Raw genomic sequence first — 14,967 nt, 5'->3', positions numbered from 1 at the left:
ACAAACGTGGAAATGTTATATTAACAGATTAAAACTGTTCAAGCCAGTGTTTCTCAGCCACTGGGTCTCTCAACAAAGGAGTCCACATCCTCACTTTGACAATCACACTTGATTCTTTAAAGGGGATCCAACCCCTTCCAGTCTGACGATCACATTGAATTCACCAAGAGGAAAAACTGTGACAGTCACGCTCAATTCACAAAATGGACAAATTCTCCCAAATTTGATGATTACATTCGATTCACCAAGTAAAAAAAACCCTCACATCCATACCCACCATACGTTGTGGGATGCAAAGACACTGAAGTATGAAAAAAGTAGGTTGTGACACCAGAATGGTTGTGAATCACTGCTTTAAGCCATTCAAAAATACTTTGGAGTGCCAGGACAAGTGTGGCTGGACATTCTGATGGCCAAGATCAAATAGATTTTGCATTGCCCTTTTCCTTGTGACCATAGGTGTATTTTTCTCAAGAATATGTGGAGTAAAAGCAAGAAATACTATACAGACTGAATTTATGGACCAATGATTATTATAAAAATTACTGTAACTAAAAAATAAACTTTCATTTTGGTTATAATGTAAACAATTAAGATTTCACATGCAAACTCACTTCAATGAATACATCCAAGTGCTTCCTTTTGCTATGGCAAATTAATATTTAACTAGTCTTATGAATGAAATGAAAAATAAAAAATGAAACATTTTCATGTTAAAATTTGCAAACAAACAACTTTGAAATGCTTACTTATTTCTTCTCACAGTAACAAAATTAAGCAACTTTTGGGCGATAATCTTGAAAATGTATTTTCGTCATTTAACAGCTTTTTAAGCAAGTCAGCAAGTGGTTAAGTTATTGTGAATGGCATAAATGTTGCAATGTGTTTTTTTTTTTTGGTTGCATACATGATCTGACCTTAGATGTCGTGGCAGTATTGGCTGTCGCTCCTGGTAATGCAGATGTAAACTTGACAACACAAACAGTTGCCTTGTACATTTGACTTTTTTTCCACCAACATTTTCACTGACTAAGCAATGCACAGAAGCAAATAAAAAGGCAAATAGGCAATTAAAAAGGCAAATAGAATTTTAGGCTATATCATAAAAACTGCGGAATTTAAGTCTGGGAACGTTACGCTCAAACTATATAATGCACTCTTAAGACTGCATTTGGAGTAGTGTGTGCAGTCCTGGTCACCACGGCACAAGAAAGACATAGTAAAACTTGAGAGCAATCAAGTGTATCCTAGGATTCAAGGACCTCTGACAGAGTCAGAGAATTAAACTTGTTTAGCCTTGAGCAGAGGAGACTAAGTGGTGACCTAATACAGTAATTTAAAATCCACAAAAGTATTGATAAAGCAGATCCAGCAGCATTCTTTCAGCTTAACTCTTTGAGGGCTGAATATTTTTTCAAAAAACACTTTCTGAAAAGCAATAGTTTCACACAGAAGTCAAGATAAAACGTCTGTTGCTGCATGCTGTGGCAGCCATTTTGACAAGAATGTGCGGCAGGCTTGCTGTCAGGCTGTCTTCACGTAGCTGAGGCAGCAGCAGCAGCGATCATGGTGGCAGGGCATTGCAATCTAGTTTCTACCTCTTATCATTAAGTGGCACTCCTCCCTGGTGAACACTGCTGTAGGCGTATCAGCTACATGAACCCGTTCAGCACCACGACTAGCTGGGGACCAGTCAACTGAAGCTGGAACCTCACATTCGTTTTCAGTCACTTGTATCAAAATCAGAGTCCGACAAGTCATAGTCCAGTTCAGAGATAATATGCAGAACATCATCCACACAGTAGTTTGCTTTATGTAATCATTTTGATCTCTCGCCAGCTGTCAGTGCCATTTTTGCTGTTGTTTGTGCCTTGCTACTCACATGAGCGCAAGAAATCTTGGTCAAAGCAATGAATCTCACTTTTCTTCAAGCAACGAGAGTCCAACTAAAACATAACAGTTGGTTTTGTCACAGTTTTACAGTCAATTACCATCAACTCCTCCTTTTGACAAAAGTCGACATCAGCCCCGAAAGAGTTAAAGGAGAATCACGTACTCAAGGACATCGGTGGAAATTAAAGGGAAGTGCATTTAGGACTGAAGTCAGGAAACACAACTTAATGCAAAGAGTTGTGGGACTCTGGCACAAACTACTGAGACAAGTACTTGAAGCAGAAACCTTGACAACCTTTAAGAAGAATCTGGATGTAATACTGGGACAGCTTAGCTACTAGCTAACACAAACAGGCTTGAGGAACTGAGTGCTCTCCTCTCGTTTGTCAAATGTCTTATGTTCTATGCCTGTGCTGTAATGTGTTTTCTTAGTGCCAGAACAAGAAGCAAATTCATTTAAAGACTAGGCTTGGCACTTTTCAAGTGAAATTTATTTTTTCACAATCATTGCCTACATAGATATGCCAGAGGCAAGTGTGTTCTTAAATGAAGCAATGTTTATAATTCGAAAAAAAATACCCTGCCTGTTCTTTCAGTTTAAAATAAGTGTCTATTGAAACTTTGGTCCATATGTGAAAGCAAACAACTTGAAGACTGACAAATTTGGTAAGTTTTAAGTATTGATATACTGTATATTGGCTCCAGCAGACCCCCTTGACACTGTAGTTAGGATATAGCGGGTTGGATAATGGATGGATGGATATACTGTATGTTTTAAACAAATATGGTCTCACAGTGCAAACATGCCAGGTTTGGGATATTTTTGTGACATTCTGCTTTTGCAAAAGTTGCCTTTTTGTTCTCTTCCTTTTATTGCCTCTCTTCACAGTTCCCTTTCACCCACAGGATTGTGACTACCTACAGCTTGTTTTATGAAAACTGGAGTGTTGAGAGTTATTGAAGAATATAGAATAAGATTAGTCTCTGAATTGTTTTCAAACAGGCTGTTATTTTACAGCAGTAATAAGTCTATGAAAATGAGAATACTTTTCGCTTTATTGTTAAAAGCATGTTGCTGTACTCTCATCCAATTCTTGCCATTTTTGCACTGTTGTTTGGGGATATTTTATTTCTAGAATGTCAACATTACTACAGTACTGCCATGTTTGCTTTTCTTCTGTTTTGTGGAATTTCTGCACAGCAGAAGCCATATTCTTTATGCCAACAATTGCCATTGCTAGTCTCGTGATTCACCATTACTGTTTTGTGCAGGTTCACTACACACTCCATATTTCAAACTGTGCAGAGCCATGGACTTTGTTTGGATATTGGATTCATTTACAAAACAAATGTATTTAATAGTTAAGGGAAAACATATCCACGCAGTGCAAGGACCTTTTTGCTTGCACTCTTTATGATTTTGTTTTCAGTGTATGGGGAGTTTGACCCTCAGGTCTTTTGACTGGTATTCTGACATTTTTGTCCATCTCTGCTCTGTTCTGTTCTGCCTTTTGACAGCTGATGGAGATGCAAAATGTACAAGCCCCAAACCATTCCAGAAGGTTACTTATATAGTGCTGGACTACGTTTCTTTAGGAATAAATGGATTTAGAAAATGAATGAATACAGGAAATAATGTCTAATTCACTTCACAAAATTAACAAATTTTTCCAGCTTTTTTGCATCATTGTGGTAATGATTGTTAACTAAGTAAGAACCACACACCCCTTTGAAAGCTTTATTTGCATACAACTTGAGACACATAGAATAAAATTACCAGGTAGTGGAGTAGGTTTGTACATTTAGCACCATAACAACTCGACTTAATGCTGTTGTGAAGAAATGAGGTTAAGATTGAAGAGCTTTGGTGGTCTGAATGGCCTGTTCTCATTAAGACTGCAGTTTTATATGTTCTATATTGCTTAAAATGAAACCCAGTGACTGCATCTCTCACTGTGCTGTATAAACTAAAATGAAGTGCCACTCGGTCTCAGTATGCGGAGACACAGGTCTACCACGTATGTTGACAGCAGCTTAAGACCGACCATAGTGGTAGTACTATTTTACCATTCAACTGTAACAATGTCAGTCCTGTACTTCGGACTATAACCGAGCGATCGACGAAACATCACTGCAAGAGAAAAAAAAAAATCTACTCAGAGTCCGGGAGAGAAAGCAAGCGATTCAGGAAGGTTTACTGTCGCAACGCAAACTCCTTCGGGCATTAAATTACACAACACCAATTTGACCGATCATCTAAAGAGCAGGAGTGCACAAAACCCCAAAGCCAAGCTAGGCAGCAGAATACACAAATTCAAGGGCTCCGATTACCGGTGAATAAAAGCAACGGAGCTTCTACTGGGCTGTAGTTTACAAATTGTCGCTATATTTCTCTCGCTTTACTCCGCTTCTGACGGACAGCCGTCATCTCCACTCACGGCGAGAACTTGGAAAAAGGACTAAGAGTTCCACTGATAAATACGATCACATTTAAGTCACGCTGTAAAAGCAGGGATATGCTCACGCTGAAAACAACATTAACTTAAACGAGAAAGCCGAATGGTCAAGCTTCGACTTTAAATACATGTTAAATCCAGGAAATACTATTTTTAACGTACCAGCTTATTACCTCAAAGACTGCAATACTCTTGTTGAATCCTGCTTTTTTAATCGCTTCTACTGCTGCTGCCGTAGTATACAAGTCGCAGTGTGCGCTTTTCTCCTTTCAACTAACGAATCTCCCGCCAGCCAGCTACTTTTCCTGTACGTCGCCAGCCTTCCCACCTCTTCCGTAAGTGCTGTCAATTAAAACAAATCACGACCGCCGCCACCAATCAGGATTCTCATTCGCAGACGTCGCGTCACCACAGCTGTAGACGGGTTCCGTTTCTGAGACACATGGTGCTCTGCTTGTCTCGACTTGTCCGAGATACGTGTACACAAAACAGATAGATAAATAAATAAATAAATAAAAATATAGGACGACCTCCTTCTAAAAAAGTTTAAGAATCGTATACTGCGATCCGCGGAAATAAACGTTAAAAAAATCTTAAACTGCATGTGAAGTCACAATTCTTGATTTTTTTTCCTTTTAAAATTTCAGACGTAGTTTACCTTAAATAAATAAGCAATTCGTAAAATGAAGATTCACAAAATCTGCTTTTGGTCTTATTTTATAGAAAATATGTTACGGGTTTCTACTAAATTATGCTTTAATACTACATATTGGAATTAAAAAGCTTCATCGGGCCAGTGGCGCAATGGATAACGCGTCTGACTACGGATCAGAAGATTCTAGGTTCGACTCCTGGCTGGCTCGTAGTTTTTGTTTATTTATTCATTTGGTTCAGAATGTTTTTATTTTTATTCACTTATATTTTATACTTGGAAAGTTGATAAAATCTTATTTTTGAATGGAGCGCGATTTCATGCTTTTATTAGGATCTGTACTATTATTTTGCTCATTGCATTAAAACTAATCTGCTTAAAAAGCTTTTTTGGAAAGCGTAGACATACCTTGTTTAACGTCAAATGTCAGATAATACTGTCGAATAATTATTTTTAAAAACATACCTTACTACACATCTCAATATATTTAAGTGTAAAAGCAGTAAATCAGTATTTTAAAACCGTTGCGTATATTGCTTGTTGAGTTTCCGCGTGACTTGTGCCCCGCCACTTGGGTGTTTTCATTTCAACCCAAAGGCGTGCAGAATGAGTTACCTGGCAACGCTTACACTGTGGCCATGTGTGTGTCCAGCACGGATCCTGTCTTGCCTCAAGTGCTGGCAGGGTAGCCCCCCGTGACCGCAAATATGTTCGACATACTGATGATACTTCGTAATTTTAATTAATTACGATACGTTAACATATCTACTTTTTATCTCTCAAACTTTTTTTCAGTTATTACTTTTTCGAAGTTATATTTCGCCGCTGTGCTATAAAACTAACCCGAGCCAGCCAGGAGTCGAACCTAGAATCTTCTGATCCGTAGTCAGACGCGTTATCCATTGCGCCACTGGCCCGCCTATAAGAAAGAAAAGGGCTGCTCCCAGCAGCTGTGAGTCCTGCTGAGTCTTCGTAGCAACAGTTTGTCAAATTATGTTACGCCTCCAAGATCGTCACAAGGATTGAAACCTCTGACCAATCACAACTCGTAAGTCAACGATCTATCACAAATTGAAGAATGAACACGAGTTAGAATCCCGCTCTGATCAGACTGCTTCTTCAAGTTAAAGCTCATTTTTCTTAAAAAAAAAATTACGTCAGATAATACACATCTCTATATCATTTTTTCGTCTTCATCAGAAGAATACAACAATGATACTCCACCAGTGTCAACACAACCTATTTAACTTGCAAATAAAATAGCTTATATGCATCCGCTCCGTTACGAACAGTAGTAATTCAGGTGAGTGTTAGCAGTCAACAAATAAAGCCTATATACGAGTAATGGCACACGCTTACCAATTGTAAAACTGCATAAACATTCAATTGCCGACAAAATCATGACTGATGATAACACATGAGAATTAAAAGATTGTGCCAGTCACGGCTCGTATCTCTACCAAAAACTGAAAGATCGGACCTTTATCTCTACCAAGAATTGACAAGCCAATCCCAGACTGTTAAATATGTATTCCATCGATTTATGCTTCTTACTGTTCTTTGCGTAATTATTTGATTATTTGTATCACTAAATAATACATTTAATGCTACTAATTTCATGACAATTGTTCGTTGCTGTCTACGGAGCGGTTCATTGCTTATGTATTATTCTTATCAATGCAAAAAGAACAAATATATCACTGTAAGGTTCATGAAAGCAAATCATTACAAATGTATACTTTTGCATAAATATAGAATGTTATATACATACTGTACATATTTGAACCCTTCCATTAGTGTACAAATTTATACATTTCTATTAGAAGGAGAATATTATTTACAGGTATATACATATTTTTAACTGGGGTAAATTGCTTTTTTAAAGCAGTCTAGCCTGAGAGAGATTCGAACTTGAGTCTGTGTGGAACAATCGCAACTGCTTTCTTAAAAATATCGGGGCCAGTGGCGCAATGGATAACGCGTCTGACTACGGATCAGAAGATTCTAGGTTCGACTCCTGGCTGGCTCGGTGCTTTTGGAAATCTGTTAACCCTCACGCAGTGTGTAATAAATATTGATAAATGGTTAAATATAGGCAATAAAAGTAACCTTACCGTACATTAAGGTTTGAAAATGCACTGCATGTGTAACCTCTTTTTAGATTTTTTTTTTTAGTTTTTTTTTTTTTATTTTTGCATGCAAAAGGCTTTGTAAGCTATTTACTACAATACCTGGAGACTCTTGATGCTCAATAAATGCATTTTTATCAATATTTTAAATGCAAAAATTAACTTATTCTAAACAATCAGCACATTCTGCTAAATTAGTATGTCGACTATTTTTTTTATATATGCTGCCCCCGCGGCTCCGCCCATGTAGTAGTGAAACAAGAAAACTTTCAAAAATATCAATGAACGATAAATTAAAATGTAATTCTGCCGAAGCGGAAGGCAGGTATGCTCCAACGTCAAACGTTGTCACCGTATCTGATCGTGTTCAACTCTAAGGGGAGAGCGTCCCCCGAGTGGGTAGAAAAGCACGTGGCGTGATATCTGTGTCAATCAGCAGCTACCCTCTAAAACACACGTAGCTCCTGTCTCTCTCCCCCCAACGTCAAAAACGTCAAACGTTACTCCTTAACAGTGTGTAGATGATGATGTCTACTGAACAAACAGACATCGCTAACTAAGCGGATACAAGGTCCGCTCCAACGCGTGGCGAAAGGAAAACCGACTCGAACGGAGGCTGGCCTTACCCCCCTACCCTCGGCCCGCAGCCGATAAATCGGTACCGCAAGCGAACTATGATACTTTGCGCGACGAGAAAATGCGCAAAATCAACCGGAATGTTCAAGGAAATTATAGAAAAAAAAGATCTAAATTCGTTAAGTAGTTCTGTCGTGAAAAGCGGACAGACAGACGTTGAATTTTCTATACACTGTATACAGATGTAGTAAACCCATTTTCGTAATTTCCTAAATCCGACACTGATCAGGACAGAAACACCAATACTAAGGTTCAGAAATTAAATTAGAAAGTTCAAGAAACAAAACATTACAACGAAGTTGAGCATTTCGGTAAGGAGAAGCAGGGCTTTCGTGCTTGTAACATTCTAGACATGACTGTCATTTTCACTAGTACACCTTTAACTTGGGCAAAAAGAATACGTAGCGAAATTCTAAATAAAATATTCTTAGAATTCCATTTGTGATGAGTGTAGCGATTCGTATCCATGAACGATGAAGTTCCGTGTATTCTGTAACATCGTGACTGATTCCCTTTCTCACTGATTGGAAAAAAACGAGGCAACATTAAAATAGGCAGGCGGCGGCCAAGCACTCCTGGCTTATCCAAACTTGTGCTAACGGCGATCACGAGGCAAACCTCTGCAATACAATAACACGACAAGAGACATTTGCCAGTATTTGCTCCAGCAGACCTCCGTGACCCTGTAGTTAGAATATAACCGGTTGGATAATGGATGGATGTATGATACCAAATAGACTCTCCGTCTTTTTTAAAACACAACGACCAGATTTGAAATTAACCTGTTTAGGCATCGATAGGTAGATTGCCTTCTTCCCTCTCTTCAACATTAATTGAATGACCTACGGACTCGTTGTGACAGTTTATAAACACACAGCAGGCTGAAATTTCCATGGACTTTTTCAGCCCAAATCCCTAAATATTAAACTGCAAGTCATTCTTTATTTCTCCTCCCATTTGCTATCTGCCAGTTTACTATACTGTGTTAGTGTGGGGAAATTTAATACAAATTTACCTCCTAGTCGTGCCATGCTCAAAACGACAGCATCAGAAGGATGCTTATAGATGTACTGGACTGCCAAGGTACTTTGGGGGAGCAAAAACAATCTTTAATATGCCAGCATACAATGGTTACAGGTTCAAAAGAGCAGCGTTTCTTAAACTACAAGTCGAGACCCAAGTGTTTGTGATGGAGCACACTTTTGGACAGTCTAGTGAGGCTAATAAATGTCTGTTGGGAAATATTTAATTGTCACATTTTGTGCCTTGGGGTGAAGGTATGAGTTTCTTAATCCTTAAAAATGGTTTTGATACATGAAAAAAAGATAACAGGTGTGCATAACATACAGTGGCACAATATAACAGATGGATTACAGAAGTGTCAAACACCCATGGCTATTGAATTAGACTCTAGTTAACAACAAAGTTCTATAAGACACCATGGGCCAGTTGCAGTGTACCCAAGATAGTACCGTACTAAATGCAGATCAAGACCAGACTATACAGTGGTGTGAAAAACTATTTGCCCCCTTCCTGATTTCTTATTCTTTTGCATGTTTGTCACACAAAATGTTTCTGATCATCAAACACATTTAACCATTAGTCAAATATAACACAAGTAAACACAAAATGCAGTTCTTAAATGATGGTTTTTATTATTTAGGGAGAAAAAAAAATCCAAACCTACATGGCCCTGTGTGAAAAAGTAATTGCCCCCTGAACTTAATAACTGGTTGGGCCACCCTTAGCAGCAATAACTGCAATCAAGCGTTTGCGATAACTTGCAATCAGTCTTTTACGGCGCTCTGGAGGAATTTTGGCCCATTCATCTTTGCAGAATTGTTGTAATTCAGCTTTATTTGAAGGTTTTCTAGCATGAACCGCCTTTTTAAGGTCATGCCATAGCATCTCAATTGGATTCAGGTCAGGACTTTGACTAGGCCACTCCAAAGTCTTCATTTTGTTTTTCTTCAGCCATTCAGAGGTGGATTTGCTGGTGTGTTTTGGGTCATTGTCCTGTTGCAGCACCCAAGATCGCTTCAGCTTGAGTTGACGAACAGATGGCCGGACATTCTCCTTCAGGATTTTTTGGTAAACAGTAGAATTCATGGTTCCATCTATCACAGCAAGCCTTCCAGGTCCTGAAGCAGCAAAACAACCCCAGACCATCACACTACCACCACCATATTTTACTGTTGGTATGATGTTCTTTTTCTGAAATGCTGTGTTCCTTTTACGCCAGATGTAACAGGACATTTGCCTTCCAAAAAGTTCAACTTTTGTCTCATCAGTCCACAAGGTATTTTCCCAAAAGTCTTCAATCATTGAGATGTTTCTTAGCAAAATTGAGACGAGCCCTAATGTTCTTTTTGCTTAACAGTGGTTTGCGTCTTGGAAATCTGCCATGCAGGCTGTTTTTGCCCAGTCTCTTTCTTATGGTGGAGTCGTGAACACTGACCTTAATTGTGGCAAGTGAGGCCTGCAGTTCTTTAGACGTTGTCCTGGGGTCTTTTGTGACCTCTCGAAGAAGTCGTCTCTGCACTCTTGGGGTAATTTTGGTCGGCCGGCCACTCCTGGGAAGGTTCACCACTGTTCCATGTTTTTGCCATTTGTGGATAATGGCTCTCACTGTGGTTCGCTGGAGTCCCAAAGCTTTAGAAATGGCTTTATAACCTTTACCAGACTTCTGTTCTCATTTGTTCCTGAATTTCTTTGGATCTTGGCATGATGTCTAGCTTTTGAGGTGCTTTTGGTCTACTTCTCTGTGTCAGGCAGCTCCTATTGAAGTGATTTCTTGATTGAAACAGGTGTGGCAGTAATCAGGCCTGGGGGTGGCTACAGAAATTGAACTCCGGTGTGATACACCACAGTTAGGTTATTTTTTAACAAGGGGGCAATTACTTTTTCACACAGGGCCATGTAGGTTTGGATTTTTTTTCTCCCTAAATAATAATAAACATCATTTAAAAACTGCATTTTGTGTTTACTTGTGTTATATTTGACTAATGTTTAAATGTGTTTGATGATCAGAAACATTTTGTGTGACAAACATGCAAAAGAATAAGAAATCAGGAAGGGGGCAAATAGTTTTTCACACCACTGTATATTATTGTACTAAGACAAGGTGATCCTCAGGTCTAAGTGCTGTTAGCAATTAGCAACTCACCTTCTCTTAATTAAGTACTGGGTGCTACACATTCCTCTCAATTTAAAGGGACAGGGCATCGGGAAGTAGTACATCCTCATATAAATTTAACAAAAATAATTAGTCTTTAAGTTACAGGTCAGGTCAGGGAGCATGCACTGGTACAGAGTGTTGCCGCACCCACCATACGACAAAACAGTTTAGGATCCCAGCTGGCAACACCCCACGCAGACATGAGGTCCAGTCCCACCCTCCAGAAATGACCGTCTATTGTAGTACCAAAGGAGTCCAGTCTTTGTCTGAGGTCACTGGGTAGCATCCATGTCTCGCAACCATATAGCAAAATAGGAAGCACCAAGACTCTAAAGACTTGGACGTTCATCCTTTTGCAGAGTTATCGGGAGCATCTCACACTCCTTTCCAGCAGCCTCATGAAAGCTCTCGCAATCCGTCTAGTGACTTCATAGGAAGAATCATCAGAGACATGAATGTCACTGCCGAGGTAAGTAAATCTCTCAACAAGGTTGTCAGTCTCTCCACAGATGGACACACTGCTGGTGGCTGTGCCTAAGAGGTCATTAAAGGCCTGGATCTCGCTTTTTATCCATGACACTCGCAAGCCCAAACGCTCAGATTCCTCACTCAGTCTCTCGAGAGCCCCGATCAGAGCCTCCATTGATTCTGCGAAGATTCCAGCATCATCAGCAAAGTCAAAATCAGTGAATCTTTCTTCACCAACAGATGCCCCAAAGCCACTGGGCCCCACGACCCTGCTCAACACCCAGTGCATGCAAGCATTGAACATAGTAGGAGCAGAACACACCCCTGACAACTCCCAGAATCAACTGGGGAAAAAAGCAGAAGTTCTGCCTCCACTCTGCATAACACTCACAGTACCAATGTACAGGCCAGTCATGATATCCAGCAACTTCAGGGAGATCCTGCGAAGTCTCAGGATGTCCCACACGGCAGCTCAATTAACCGAGTCTAACATGAACATTAAGCTACATTCGATAAAAACGAGTGTTGCTTTCATTATGACAAATGTTAACTCACTTGAAGCATCTGAAAAGGACACGAAAGCTATGGAAAGGATATAGAAAACATATGACGAAAGGTAAACTTAAGTAGGATCCTATCTGAAGTCTCTCTGTAACTCATAGGTGGATGAAGATCTGCACTCTGGCATAATGCAGAAAAAAAAGTAATGCAAATGTTGTGCCGAATTCATTAATTCTACACGTGTTAGGGTTAGGGTTTGTGGTCGCTGTGTTTGTTTATGTGGTGTTCATGTTTATAGTGTTATTTTTAGCATTTGATTGTAACCACATACACCCAGTTTTTCTTTGTGTTCTTTTCTATTAATATTCTTAGATCCAGCAGGGAAAGGAGAAGTTACATTTTCGCTATCAGGTATAATCTTTTCATTATAATTTTCATTTTTTGTTACAATTTCTTGTTCTTCTGTGCAACTGTGAATTCACTCACTGCTGCTAAATTCAAATTGTTCAGCAAAAGAAATTGGATGTAGCATGTAGGTCCCTATATACCCATCCTCAAATGGACAACCTGAATGCACAGTCCACACAATAAAGGAGAATTTTTGCTATAAACTGTCAAACATTTTCCTAGATTTTTATCGGCTCACACACCATCATAGTTAGCTCTTCCAATGGAAAAAGCCAAACAGAGTTGCTAATAAACAAAGGGACAGTGACTGCGCTCAGACATCTAAAGTGACGAGTACCTGAAAAATGGGGAGCTGCCTAAAAAGCACTAATGGCCACTTAGACGGTTTTTAAGTGTGGAAACTGCTTAAGTGGCCAGTGTGTGCTCAGAATATATACTGGAGAAGCGTGATGAGTACCAGTGGTGGACAAGCAAGTTATTAGCCTCGAACCCTACCATGTACAAACATAATGTGAAGGCCTTCATTGTTATCACACTGTCGCTCTTCAAGAATGACTGACAAAGACAGAAAACTTGAGGACATATAAATCCCACAGCCTATAGCTTTCCACAAGACCTCACTGACGTGACTGGAAGGTTAGAATATTTATGTATAGTTCAGCATGGGGAAACAGGTGATTTTTTGGTTCAGCAACTCTGTAATAAGTCTATAAAGTTATTCATTAATATTTTTGTTACAAGTTTTGGCACAAGTTTGTTTGGGGGAGTTAAAATGTTCATGCTTGGAAACTAGCAGTGGAGAAAATAATATGTACTATTTTATCTTTCTTGATTCACTAAAACTATATCAGATAATAAATTTAATAGATCTCAAAGCATCATTTTTTTGAAAGGCAAAAATGCCTTACAGCCATCCCAAACTAATATAAAAATAGATGTAATTATTCATGAGTTGACTGCCATAATTGCAGTGGCCATTTTTGTTATGTTCTCAGTTCCTCATATATAACTGCATATATTGAAAAAATACAGTAAATACAAAAGGCATTGAAATGTATATCACTTAATGGGCACCACTGACATGCTAAAATTAATCTATATTAAATTCCTGAGTATGATAATATTCTTACAAAATGGACAGAATAGTTTTACAGATGAAGTAAAACATATGTAAACAACAAGTACAGTATACATTTAATACGACTAATTATTTTCAGTGCATATGGCCTATAATAGTCAACTTTGTATTTAAAAACAAATGCAAAAGATATGCACAAAAGATAAACTGCTAAAACCACAGAATTGATAAAAAGACATTTTAAATAATTATTTGGAATGGGGTAAATTCAATGATGCATCATATATTTTGTTTGTAAGTTTTGGAGTCTAATCAATTATTAGAAGTCAACTCCTCCTCTGTACAGATTCCAGAAGGGACTTAAGTGTGCAAAGTAATTGACAGTACAAAACATGAAAAGTAATATCTGATGCTAATAATGAAGTTCGACCTGTAATGATTTTTATATACAGTTAGATTAAAATGTCATATTCTATTTTGTATCAAAAATAACTTTTTTAAGTCATGTACCATTCTACAAATGTAGATAACTTTCTGAAATGTGTATACATATACTTACTGGAATAACAGAGTAATTGTTCAATGCAGGGCTACAATTTATAATTTTGTTCAGACTATCTTTAAGAAATTGCACGTTGTAACACTGACACACTAGATGGCACTGCAGTGCCACACTCATTCCACATTTGTTCACAGTAAAGTAACGTGCACATTTTGCTTTTCTATGGTCACGCATTTGGCCATACTTCGTAAGAGTACTGGAATGTTCAAAAAAATGTCATAGAAAAGAAATTTTTAAATTTCAGCGGTGCATCATCTTCGAAAACAAATTTTGCTGAAATTACTTCTCAGTCTTTTTACAGGGGATTCTTCCGTACATCAATAATACCACAGTTGGAAGATAAAATGTTAGTATTTAGACTAGACCTACGAAGCTCACGCTTAGTTTTGTTTAATGCAATTGGCGCAGATGCAACCCAGTGTCCAGGTCCAGCAAGTGGATGCACCACATTGTTTCCAGTTATTTCAGACGTCACCCTGTGTGCCAGCTCTTCCATTCCTGCATGGTCTTCATTTGGGAAGGATGAACGCCTCCATGAAGGGGGCAGAGGAGCATACATATCTTCTTTTGATTTTGGCAGCTTTCCTTGGCCTCCAAGTGAGTCTCCACTCATATTCCTGCCTTCTTCAGGTCTTGCAACAAACGGCAACTTCTCCCCACACATCTGAAGCCTTGAGGCACCTGTAACTGCAGAAATCAAAGTAAGTGTTAAGAATTTCTACAAATGTATTTAAACTACTGAAATATACTATATGGTTTCCACTCATCATAATGACGTGTCACTTTTAAGGATAAATGTCAAATGATTCCTTAATGTAGTGTGCATATTGAGCCTGTTTTGAAATAAAACTTTGCAAAGTTACAAACTCTTAAGGAAATATGCAACTTGCAGATAATAAACACATTTTTTGTGTTGTTTCCCTTCTCAGTAATGCATAGTCTGTGAAAATTTCAAAAAGACATATCTTTCAGCTCATGTATGTTTAAAGCAAAATAAAAAGAGACA

At 38.5% G+C, this 14,967-nt stretch overlaps 2 protein-coding genes and 3 non-coding genes across 7 annotated transcripts in view; 2 read left to right on the top strand and 3 right to left on the bottom strand.

The window, feature by feature from the left end:
- fanci (FA complementation group I) overlaps positions 1–4,658 on the bottom strand; it is a 62,538-nt gene extending 57,880 nt beyond the window's left edge. The window contains exon 1 of one of the 2 annotated variants that reach the window (XM_039773021.1): positions 4,512–4,658. The gene's annotated coding sequence lies outside the window, so the exon portion shown is untranslated. The remainder of the gene's footprint in view (positions 1–4,511) is intronic. The other variant, XM_039773020.1, reaches the window with a different exon arrangement.
- Positions 4,659–5,139: 481 nt separating this feature from the next.
- trnar-acg lies at positions 5,140–5,212 on the top strand. Its single transcript has one exon. It is a non-coding gene; the product is annotated as a tRNA-Arg (tRNA).
- A 633-nt stretch (positions 5,213–5,845) lies between these two features.
- On the bottom strand, positions 5,846–5,918 carry trnar-acg. Its single transcript has one exon. It is a non-coding gene; the product is annotated as a tRNA-Arg (tRNA).
- Positions 5,919–6,957: 1,039 nt separating this feature from the next.
- On the top strand, positions 6,958–7,030 carry trnar-acg. Its single transcript has one exon. It is a non-coding gene; the product is annotated as a tRNA-Arg (tRNA).
- A 6,473-nt stretch (positions 7,031–13,503) lies between these two features.
- kif7 (kinesin family member 7) overlaps positions 13,504–14,967 on the bottom strand; it is a 63,380-nt gene continuing 61,916 nt past the window's right edge. Inside the window, exon 19 of one of the 2 annotated variants that reach the window (XM_039773018.1) lies at positions 13,504–14,648. In XM_039773018.1, coding sequence (XP_039628952.1) covers positions 14,257–14,648 — 392 coding nt within the window. In that variant the 3' untranslated portion in view covers positions 13,504–14,256. The remainder of the gene's footprint in view (positions 14,649–14,967) is intronic. The other variant, XM_039773019.1, reaches the window with a different exon arrangement.

Source organism: Polypterus senegalus, chromosome 12 (genome assembly GCF_016835505.1).
Source record: "Polypterus senegalus isolate Bchr_013 chromosome 12, ASM1683550v1, whole genome shotgun sequence".
Lineage (NCBI taxonomy): Eukaryota > Metazoa > Chordata > Cladistia > Polypteriformes > Polypteridae > Polypterus > Polypterus senegalus.
This window is presented reverse-complemented; position numbering and strand designations above follow the sequence as displayed.